The sequence below is a fragment of the Ambystoma mexicanum genome, chromosome 4p (genome assembly GCF_040938575.1).
Source record: "Ambystoma mexicanum isolate Mex_15411 chromosome 4p, UKY_AmexF1_1, whole genome shotgun sequence".
In the NCBI taxonomy this organism is placed as follows: Eukaryota; Metazoa; Chordata; class Amphibia; order Caudata; family Ambystomatidae; genus Ambystoma; species Ambystoma mexicanum.
Genome location: NC_090927.1, coordinates 1,089,012,861 through 1,089,024,501, shown reverse-complemented (window position 1 = coordinate 1,089,024,501; position 11,641 = coordinate 1,089,012,861). Strand labels below are relative to the sequence as shown.

Below are 11,641 nucleotides of genomic sequence, written 5' to 3'. Positions count from 1 at the left end.
ATGCGTTTATTTTGTCTTCACGAACTTGCATGAGATGATTTTGTTGGTTAAAACGGAGCCTGGGTACTATCGGAGCACCCCGAGCTGCTCCAAAAACTGTTGTTTTGGGGGAATCTTATAATGTATTTGTGCGAGTAGTGGAGGGTGGCTGCTCTCTTGGGTTGGAAACCATCCTTGTTCTCTCCAAGACAGGGGGTCTGCAACCTTTGGATCTCCAGATGTTTTGGAGTAAAACTCACATCAGCCCCTGCACAGCATAGTCAATTCCGAGGGATCATGGGAGATATGGTACACATCTGGACAGCCCGCAGGTTGTGGACCTTTGCTCTAATACATACATATGAAGAAACACACAAAGACCACTGTTTATCAAAATAAACATTTATTGTCAGTTTGTTAAGACTTTGCAGGTTAAAACAGTCAGCAAGTAGACCGTGTGTTCCTTAGGGCCAGACTACACCAAATAAAAACATCACTAAGCAATACTTGCCACACTTACCAGCATAGGCTACAAGGCAGCCTCTTCTGGTTTCTTGGGACATTCTGGGAAGCTATAGCAAATGCAGCAATAGTGACTTGGACCTTATACACTAGCAGCAGTGACATAGTCATTCTTTTTGTTCACTTGTGTGCTTTTTCATGTAGACTTCTTAAAGAGCTGATTTAGTTTCTGAAACGTGTGCGAGGAAGTGCTGGTGGCATGAATGTTACCCGTTGGAATTACCTGGTTACTCGTTGTTTGGCCCTACAGACGTTTTGGACTTCAACATGCACCAGGAATTGCCTACATAGTCCGGGGTGAATGATCATCGGCGTTGTAGTCCAAAACATCTAGCTGGCCCGTTAATCAGTAACCCGTGTATTAAATATCATTTTTACTAAACCGACTTGCACATTACTTGGACTTCTTTTAAACATTAGTGACTTTTTTCAACACTCAAAATAATAGGAGGCACTGTGAAATGGATCAAACTGCAATATTAAAGCAACTTTATAGCTTCCGTAGTGTACATAACTAAAATCATATAACAGTTTTAGTGAAAAATAATAACTTCAGTATAAGAACGAGTGCCGCTGTTGTTGATGCTATTCAAATAACACATTTTAAGAGACGTAAAGCAATTCCTGTTATGTTTCATTGATTAACAGCCTCGATCTTTCTTCATCTGTGGCATCCACATTCCGTAAACTCAATCTGATTGAAAAAGTAGAGAATTAAGAGATTAGTATTGAACAGTTTATTTGGCTCTTATGCGCTCTTTACATTCAAATAACAAATTACTTACCTTTGATAACAGTCTTTCTGATCAATACTATTGTCCTATACAGATTAATCACCTTCAGTAATCACTCCATGCGTGCTGGTGGCAAAGGTGTGACTCCATAAATGCGGTGTCGCGGGCACCAGATAGGACGTTGCTGGCGAACAGGAATACTCCCATACCTCATTTCCACCAAATTTCCCCCCCTCCACAAAGGCAGAAAGGAATGAGAGAACTGCCATAAAAAGACAACACAGGTTGCAAGTAATCCCGTTAATCAAATTAAATGAGGTGTGTAAGGATGGGTGCTGAGGAATCTGTAGGTGGAAAATCACGTACATTCGAAAATTTTACTGACGGTACGTAATTAGGTCTCCTGGTGGATATCTGCCTCCCACAGATTCCCCATCTCTTGAAATATTCCCAAAGCAGTAGCATGATACAAAATGGTGGGCAATAGTTGAGGGGCCAATAGCCTCGATGACTAACTGATGCAAGACGGACCTCCCAAAATGGCTGTCCACCCCTGGCAAGGAGTCCAAATTGCAATACTTGGTAAAAAGTATCAAGAAGACCATGTGGCAGCCTGGCAGATTACCTGCCAAGAAACATCCACTGCAAGGCAGTGATAGAAGCACGACTCATGCTCAACTGAGCCCTAAACCATGTCGGCAATCTGTGTTAACCAGATCATAGCAAGTCTTGATGTGCATCAGAAGGGTCTACTTGGAAATATCCTTCACTTTAGGAGGCTTAGTAACAAGAGTGAAAGCCCTGCAAAGGGAGAAAGGACTATGGGCTATGTAAATATCAACACGGGGGGTGGGAGGGGGCGTCCGTCCCTTTGAATTTTGCTGTTTGTCTTTTATTTAGGCAAAAATATCATTTACATCAATGATTAAGCAAGAAAACAGCAAAACACAGCATATTAGGTCACTGTTTTGTGTCCGGCTTTGCAACTATGTACTCCTATAGATTGCTGTAATGTGACTAATATTTGAATTTGTATAATTTGGCGAATTTTTCACAAAGTCACTGGAGGTGAAGGCACACCACAACTATCACTTTGTACAACCAAGTTTATGTTTCTTGGGGTAAATGGATCCAAATTGGATATGGACTTTACCGTTAAGACCTTTGTTTTTTTAAAATATGAAAATAAGGAAAATAAGATCAGAAGGTGGCAAACTGATAAATGCTGTCCCTCTTCTTGAATGAATATGCTGCGTTTTGCTGTTTTCCTGCTTAATCATTAATGTAAATGATATACATGGTACACTGAAGATTGGCAAGTGTGTACCTCACATGACAAAGGCAGAAGTCTGTTTGCCTAAATAAAAGACAAACAGCAAAATTCTAAGGGAAGGAGGCCCTTCCCCGTGTTGATACTTCAGTTTACAGGGACAGAACATCCAACAAGCAGCGGTTGGTCAAATCGATTTCGGCTTGAAATGACACATAAAAGAGGAGCAACATCTTCAGATAAAGACTATGACAACTCTGCGTCACTTTGGAATTACGTGGAGGAAGAATGGAGCAACCCTGAATAGTCTATCTTCTGAGAGAGATTAATCTCTTAATCTTGGGAGTCCACTTCTCAAAGAATAGAGGATCCCACTCTCATGGTTAATGTCACTTCTGAGAAACCCGAAAAGCAGACTCCTCGAGTGCACCTGCCACTCACTCACCCACCCAGCATGCAGACGCCTTAATGATATTAGCTCAGAAAAAAGCCACCATCAAGAAAGTAAATAAATTGAAATCCCAAAATGAACAATAAATTATTTTGGAGACTAGTTAACCAATCCTTACAAAAACAGCTCGACAAATGGCATTTCAGAATTGGAACCATGTTCTGAGATCCCCCTGAACACAGACATGGTGGAGCTGGAGGTAACGTTCCTTACAACATATCCTTTATTGAGGGCATACTCGATTAGGATAGCAGGGAACAGTTATCATTTGCCAATCCATTACCCGTTTGTTCTCACTTTACAAAACCACAGCTACAGGATACAAGGATGGGGCGATGCAGTATCAGTCATCCAACGCCAACATAAAAACGTTTTCCAAATAGAAGCAATTGCTTCACTGAGAGTCTACAGATGGACCATGTTACATCAGGATCCAATCCTGGAACCTTGGTCTCTGCATAGCCTGAGGCGAAGCTTCAGGCTACACAGCCTTCCATGAAGAATCGGACCACTGTCTGTGACAAGAGGTTGGTTCTATGTCTACACGCTGCCCAAGGCATGCCACCTGGGCTGCTCAACAATTGCCCTTCTCTCAATGCTGCCACTGTCTACTCTGTTTGGGATTCACACCTAAATGCGGACTTCATTTATCCCATTTGTGTAATTTATTGTAGTGCTTACAACTCACATCTCCCCTATAGAGCCTCATTCCTGCTTAGGTCCCCTAGACACACTCCTTTCCTGCCAGCCCCCCCCTGTCCCTTTTTACCTCGATGCCAGTGACTCACAACTACTTTACTTCTTACTTATCTCCCCATGTTGCGTCTCTGGGCTGCCGCTCACCCACGTATCGCTTTACTCACACCCCTTTTGCGGGTGTAGTGAGGGCTGGGTGCTTCTATGCCAGCAGCTGACTCAGTTGGTGGCGGTTTTTCAGGTATGCTGTAGTTCCGGTGTGAGCTGGCGTCTGGAGAGCACTCTTTTCACGTGGAATGCAATGTTCATGATCACTCTGTAATGCCTCAAGCATTGCAGGATGGGAAGTATCAGAGCAACAAGTAGAAACACAGACAAGCTTGAAATGGCAATCCATAACCAAAGCATCCATTAAAGAGACTTGTAGTTCAGGCAGGAGGCAAACAAATTGACCAGCATATGACTCCCCACGTCAGAAAGATGATTTTGGTCAATCTCTGATAAAATTGAAGCTGCTCTAGGGAAGTCGCCTCTTGTCTGCAGTGGGCATCAGCAAGGAGGCTCTCCTTTCTGATGATCCACAGAGAAAGATAGTGACACACTCATGGAGTAAAATGAATTACTTACACCTTTTCGCACACAGCGAAGAACCCATAAATGCTCCTCTTGCTGAGGTAATGCATTTCAGGGGTATCATTTCTCAGGATGTGCAGGACCTTCCTGCGGATATTCAGAAAGAAGGCAGCAAGGATTTCTCTCCTGTTTGTCCAAGTGATCACTGACTGAAAGGTAGGAAAGCTGTGCATTCCAACAGAAATGAGTTGGGTATCATCCTGGCCGACAAAATGTCGCCCCATGAAGTCGACTGGATGGAAAGGATCTCCATATTAAATCTCGACATGATGCATTCTGAGGGTCAAAATAACCAAGTTGTCCAGATCGCCCCAAAAATGTGAACGCTGTAGGGCCATCTGTTGTCTTACCTCTGGCACTAACTTGATTCACGAGGCTAAAGACCTGAGAGGCAGAAGAACTTTGAAGACTGAAAGGGAGTCCAGTTGAAACAGACACTGCACGACAGGTATCTCTGACTCTTTTGGATAGTGGAAGAAATATACTGTATGAATATTCAGGACTGCTCCAAAAACATTGATCCTGTTTGACCAACACATATAAGTTCAACATCCATCTCAAAGAATGAAGAATGTCTTACTAAGGTGTAGGTATAGAAGTGGAGACTTCTGACGATGTGCCCAAATCAATGAGTCAAGCTAGTATGGATAAACGGGAATGATTTCCCCCCTCTAGTGGAACACCAACACCACCCGGACCTTCATAAAGACCAATGGGACCAATGTTAGGTCAAAAGGCCTTTAAGGGCCTAATTTAAACGTCAGTCATTTTAACATAAAACCTGGCACTACCAAAAAGGCCCCTCTTCTTGCTCATATATTTAGGGAGCACTTTGACACCTTTGAACCCTGCTTCTGGACAGTCTGGTGGATAGTCTGGTACAACCCTGAGGAAATAGTGTTATGATCCATTACCGGGGAAAAAACACAAACCATGAGGAACTGACAGCGACATCTGATGTTTGATTGCCAAAGTATTCAAAGGAGATTTTCAATCAGGGGCCTAGCAAGAGTCAACATTTTGGGGTTGCTGGATGCCCCTTTTGAAAGGTGGTCTGAGTGATGCTATTAACCCACAGCGCTCCACTCCCCCCTCCTCTGATCTCAGGAGGCTGAATAGCTATTACACATTCCTTTGGCCAATAAGATGCATCTTTCATCCCATTTCAGAAGATATTTCGTTTTACATAGAGATGTTAATCATTGGAAGCACGCACCATCTAAAAACTGAGCCCAGCAGTTGAGCCTTTGGCTTCATTAGCTCAGGGATATTCGTATCACCTGAGCGGGCCTTTGTCCACTGCCTCTGTATGTTTGCTGCTGCCGGGTTAATGATTGTTTAAACTTTAAACTTAAATACTCTGCTCTTCCAGGTGAGATATTTTACAGGCAGTGGGAGCCCTGGGAAAAGCATTAACAACACAGAGTGGTGCCTTCTGCCTACAACCTTCCAACCCAGGGGCAGGTGCATCCCATGCAATTAATTACATAAGTACTCAGAGTTGGAAGCCACCAGACCAGTGACTGTTGCTTCTGAAAAAAATAAATGGGGAAAGGGGCATGTGCCGTTCAATATGTGTAACACTAGCAGCCTAAATCACATGTAATTCAGTACTTTCTTTCGTCTTGTGAGAAACCGGACGGTGTCTCCCTGGCTAGCATGGGGATCTGTCATCCAGGTGGCCAGGACCTGGCCATTGCTATTGGATCCAGTTCCTGGCGATGAACCAGTGAGGGAGGATCACCTGGATGGGGGTGTCCTTGGGGAGTGGGACACAGACGGGTGAGACGTTGTATCCCCCTTCTTTCTACATCTTTTCCTCCCATCCTACCACACAGGATATTCCAAAACACTGCCCCACATTTTTACTGACACCAACACTTTTGCACAACACAAAAGACAACAGACTAGCACCAGAGCCATTTTCCTGACATGTCCCAATACAAGGGTCAGGCAGAGTCAGGCAATTGACCAGAATCACACACAACCGATGGCCCTTTCCCTTCCCCACATGGATAAAAGGTGGAGCACAAGAGCAGAGAAGGAGCAAGGCAGACCAACAGCATTGCAGTTCAAGAGGAGGAGGAAGACGGCGCAGACCGAGAGGGTGGCAAGGAGAGCAGCAACCTTGCCCTTTCCAACCAACACCGTGAAGCCTCTGCAGAAGGAATCAAAGTATGCGAACAATGGCCAGCGTGTGTTGCAGCAGATGTCAACGGACACAAGACCCTCCTCCGCCGATTACCAAGCCGGGGAGAGACGCTTGTCTATGTGGTGCCAACCTTGACTCCAAGGAGAAAGAGGGCCAAGTGGTTCATCACAGCCGGGGAGTGTCGATAAGAAGCCGAACTGTGTTGAACGAAAAGTAGCCAATGGATAATTTGAACTTTGGAAAGCTTAAAGATACTTTTGAGGAAAAAGTGGGAAAACCAGCAACAGAGCAGTCCGGCACCACATGGGCACTCACGCAGGAAACTCTGGGCGATTACCTGATGGTAGAAACTATGGTAATCAGAAGGCCTTGGGAAGAGGTGAAAAGAGGTCAAAGTGGTCATACTGGGGTCTTGTAAAATCCTCTGTACCGTCGAAAGTCTTTGACCTACAGATGATTGTGAAGGAAAGGGAGATGAATCCCGCTTGGTGAAATTAGCGCATGAACTGTGTGTCGTAAAGGTTGCCAAGAGTGAACCCGGCAAAGGGATGTCCATAATGAACTGTTTGGTAAAAGTTGGCAAGAGTGAACCCAGCAGAGGGATGCTAACAAAAAGGGGCTAGGCCTGAAGTCCCTAGGAACAATGTGTTGACAGGAGTGAACCCGGCAAAGGGATGTCCACAGTGAATTTTGCAAAAGGTGGCCAGAGTGAACCCGGGAGAGGGAGACCGACAAACAGGGGTGAACCCTGAGGAACTCTTTAAAAGGACATTAAGATTTGTGAAAGCAAGAAGTATTGTAAGACAAGGGGAAGTGAATTGTCCCCCTTGCCATTAGGGGCCGAGCCCACCCGAGGGAGATCCAGGGGTGAAAAGGCATCACCCAAAGTCCACTTGCAAAGGAACTCTCTGTTGTTGAATACATCATGTCCTCAAAGGCAAGAGACTTTTTATTGCAAAGACTTAACCATTGAAGAACCTGATAGCTGGTACGGAACGGTCGGCTCGTGCCGGGACAGCTCAAGCGTGCGCTGTGCTCAGAAGATTCACTGTGTCCCGGTCTCAAAAAGTGGGAAAGGGAGACTCCTGGCAATCACATCCTGACTTATTATTTGTGAACACTTCGTTCTTTCTTAAAGAACATTATCCCACACTTCTTTGAGGTAATGCTTTTAAAAAAAATGTTTTAAGTATAGGCCTTTTACTTTGACAAGACGCCACAAGGACTGCCTTATTTTCCATTTGATGGCTGAAGCTTGCTCCCATCTTAGATTTAGGTTTAGATTAGGTGTTTTTCGACCCTGCATTTCCAGTTTAATAAACATCCTTGACCTGTGATCACTTGTGTCTGTCTTTACTGTTGCCACCATGAGTTCCTTACAGTCTCAACCTACATTTTCATTGCCCATCTGAAACTTCCATTCCCCAACTGAAAGTATAACATCTGTATCTCATATCCTCTCTCTCCCAATGTGTTCACACTCCACATCTCACTGGAAAGGGCGGCAGAGTTGGCCTTTAGCTCCATTCCACCTTTTCACTCTTCTACCCTCTGTAAGGGTACATGAGTAAGGAGATGGACACATGTGGTGTGCTTCTTCTCAAAAAGATTTATTTTCAGAAAATTGGTTGGGAAAACACCTTCTTTCCCTAAGGCTAGGAGGGGTACCCCTACCTTGAAATAATAAACTAATGTGTATGTGAATCCAATGGAGTCATCACAGATTCCCCGGCAGTACCCTCCTCCTATGTGGCCAGGAGACAGCAGCTGTTACCTGACCCTGGGGCGGCTTTATGAGGTAGGATCAAATGGGAGGAGAAAGCCACCAGGGGGATGTCATGGCTTCATTGGATGAGACTCGGTATACCCCACTTATCCATGAAGAGGACTCCCCGTTGCCCAATACCCTAATGGATTATTGCCATGTTAGTTCTCCTTCAGGTATAACTGATCTTCTGTGTGGACTCATTAAGAAAGACCTTTCAAGAATCATGCATCAGAAACCACCAGTGGACTTCAAATTCCACAACCCCCCCCCCGCCCCTCCCCATGGACTGAGATGAGGAAGATGAAGGAAGTGAAACTGAGCAGCAAGCGTGGTGAACGTGCTAGTCACTGTAGCAAAGCACCTGTACGAGGGACCTTTAAAAATGGTTGTGCTGAGAGAAGGAGCTTAGGAGAGGCCATGATCCTCCAGGGAAGGCAGACTGAGGCTGGTGGCATGAGCTGGTACATTGAAGCTAAAGGCAGGAGTTGGTGTGCAGAAGCTGGAGGTGCGAACAGGTGTGGAAAAGTAAAAGGGCTCGCCGGCAGAGAAGAAGGAAAGAAACGTGTGTGAGCAAGGCGGGCCGTGGAGATGAAAGGAACCACGAGAGGGTCTAAAGTTGTGTCCGGCAGCCAAGAGAAGCAGCATCGTCCTTACCAGGAGTCGGAGAGAAGCCAGCGTGCAGGAGCAGAGCCGCAAGAGAGCCTGGAGAGATGTCAGAGCTGCACAGACTGGGAAACTGCTGGCAAAGGTATGCCAAGTATGCACTCGGAAGCCTGGAAATGGTACAGTAAACCAGTGAGTCTGCCACAGTAGGGGCCCTGGGGCGCTTTGGCAATCACAGGGAAGAGAATTAGAACATTGGAAAATTATAAAAGTGAAATGGCAAGAAGATTGTGTATGAATAAAAAGGCCAGAAGATTTTTGAACATTGAGAGATTGCGGAAAGCAAAGTAAAAGCGAGGATTGTTTATCAAGTAGATATACCAAGCCGAGAAGAAGAGTATTAAACAAGAACTAAAAGACATTTTCAGAGTGTAAAGTGAAGTCCAGGCAGGAGTACACCGGGATTTGAGAGTGCAAAGAGAAGTCATGGCAGAGGAGTATACCAGGCACATTGCAAACCTACAAGGAGTGTCAAGCAGAAACAGTGTTTGTGTTAAAAGAAAGAACTTTTGTTGCAGGAGAACTTACAAGACTGAACTGTGATAATCTAACAAGAATGTTGTGGGTCAAGAAAGGCAAATAATTGTTACTTCTACAGACATTTGTGATAACTGAAGAATTAAGGTCTCTCCCATTTTGGAGAACATTTACATTGAAGCCATTCTTCTTTTATTTAAGAACACCTTTTTCAAATACAAGGTTATAGACATTTCCCTTGTCACTTTGTTATTTTATTTTAGTATGAGTGTCAGGATAGAATGTTAAGGACAGCTTTTTTTTAATTTTATTTTTTACTTGTGTTTAGCTAAATAGATTTTAGAAGGACGGTGCTTTAAAGGTGCTGTGGAGGTAATTTGGAGGCCAACCAGTTTTGTTCCTACAGTTTTAGGACTTTCAATCTTTTGGTTGGCTTGGGCTGGGTCAAGGAGCAGTACTCTCTGTTATCAGTTTGTTGCATTCTCTCAAGGCTGCTTGTAGAATCTTGGCCGTGGCGATTGTCCCGGCTCATCAGGCGAGGCCACCACTCTTCTTCTAGAATGGTGTGCGTTGCCAGAACCGGGCAAAGATATGCCAGTCTAATTTCGGTAATCGCCGTGCAGGTCGTTAACAGGTGGCGAACAGATTCAGTTTGATCGCTCTTTTTTAACAGTCTGCATGTTTTTAAAGCTGATTGGCCTCTGATCTGGAAAATTGTGTTTGTGTGTAAAAGATTTAGACGAGCTCTCAGAAAAAAATTGTCATAGGGGTCTGCTAGGGAATCTCTTGAGGAATTGGGGGATTTCGTTCAATTTCTTTACCCGGACTGGTAGGTGCGCCAGTAGTTTGTTTTCGTTTGCTTTTTCCAGTGTGGTGATCCAGTCTAGCTCTGCTAGTTTTCTTTTGATTTTGTAAGGATTAGCAATTAGGTCGGCCTCAGTGCAGGTGATTTTGTCAAGCTGTTGCCTTATCTTTGTTGCCCAATTAGTTAGCATTTTGCAGCTGCCTGCTGTCAATTCCGAATTTATCAGTTGGTACAGCGGAAGGGCTTGCGGAAGTATTGTTTTCCTGAATAAGGAGATGCTGTTGAAATCTACTGTAGCTTTGAGAGAGGCGAGATCCAGTTCTCTCCTGATTGCTGCCATCAAGTTTGATTTAGGCAGATTCATCACTGATTTCCAAAAGAAGCCCTCGACTTTTTGCCTAAAAGGTTCCGAAATTGTGGGCATTGCTTTGCCCCCGTATGTTAATGCTGTGACGACTTTTGCCTTATAGAATTTGAGAGTAGGGATCAGGGAGAAGCGTCCAATTCTTTTTCTCCAGAATACGTGCCTGCGTTGTTAGTGATCCGCTTTCGCCCAGAGATGGCTTTGCAAGCTAACTTCTGTTGTGCTGTTGACAATAACACCCAGATATCTGATCTTAGTCACTGTTTCGATCTGGACCTTTTCTGGACTCCATTTGAAGGCGCTTGATCTTTTCGCTTTCTTTTCCAAGATCAAGATCTTAGTTTTGGTCTTGTTTATCTCCAGGTTCGATCAACTGATGTAGTCTGTCAGATTGTTCAGTTGTCTCTGGAGACCGATCTGGGTTTGGTCTACATCTGTGATATCATCAGCATAAATTAGACGTGGCATTGGTGTACCGCCTATCTTTGGAGGAAAAGCTCTGATAGTGGAGCATGAGTCTGAAGTCTCCCATGAAGGCCACGAAAGGTGCTGGCGCAAGCAGACAACCTTGCTTGACTCCTCTTCATGTGGGTATTTCAACAGATAGGAGTCCTTTTCTATTCAGTTTTACTCGCATGGTTGTGTCTGTATGGAGTGCTCTGATCGGGGAAAGGATGTTTGGCCGACAGTTCCAGAGTTGAAGCTTTGACCATAGTAGATCTCTGTCGACAAGGTCGAAGGCTTGTGGCAAGTCTATGACCGCCACAAATAGACTGGTGGAGCCTTATAAGGTTTTACTTTTGGCAATGCTTAGCAGCATTATGTTTACTGTTGATGAGTTTTCTTTAAAGCCGGCTTGGAAGGGGACTGCACAGGGAGCAGTTGTCGCCCAGCTCTGGAATCGCTTTAGTAGGAGTATACCAAATATTTGTCCAATTGTGTTTAGGAGGGCGATTGGCCGGTAGTAGCGTGGATCTGATCTGTCTCCTTTTTTGTAAATTGGAACCACTGTCGATGAGGTCCAAGATCTTGGGATCGTTCTTGAGGCTGAACACCTGTTGAAGACCAGGCTGGTGACTGGTGCCCACTCAGTTGGGAAGTTTTTGAGATCGACATTAGTCACTTCG

At 44.6% G+C, this 11,641-nt stretch overlaps 1 protein-coding gene across 2 annotated transcripts in view; it reads right to left on the bottom strand.

Annotated features, from left to right (window-relative positions):
- Positions 1-365: 365 nt before the first annotated feature.
- SLC18B1 (solute carrier family 18 member B1) overlaps positions 366-11,641 on the bottom strand; it is a 759,286-nt gene continuing 748,010 nt past the window's right edge. For both annotated transcript variants that reach the window (XM_069606672.1, XM_069606673.1), the window contains one exon: positions 366-1,195. In XM_069606672.1, the coding sequence (XP_069462773.1) occupies positions 1,129-1,195 (67 nt within the window). In that variant the 3' untranslated portion in view covers positions 366-1,128. The remainder of the gene's footprint in view (positions 1,196-11,641) is intronic.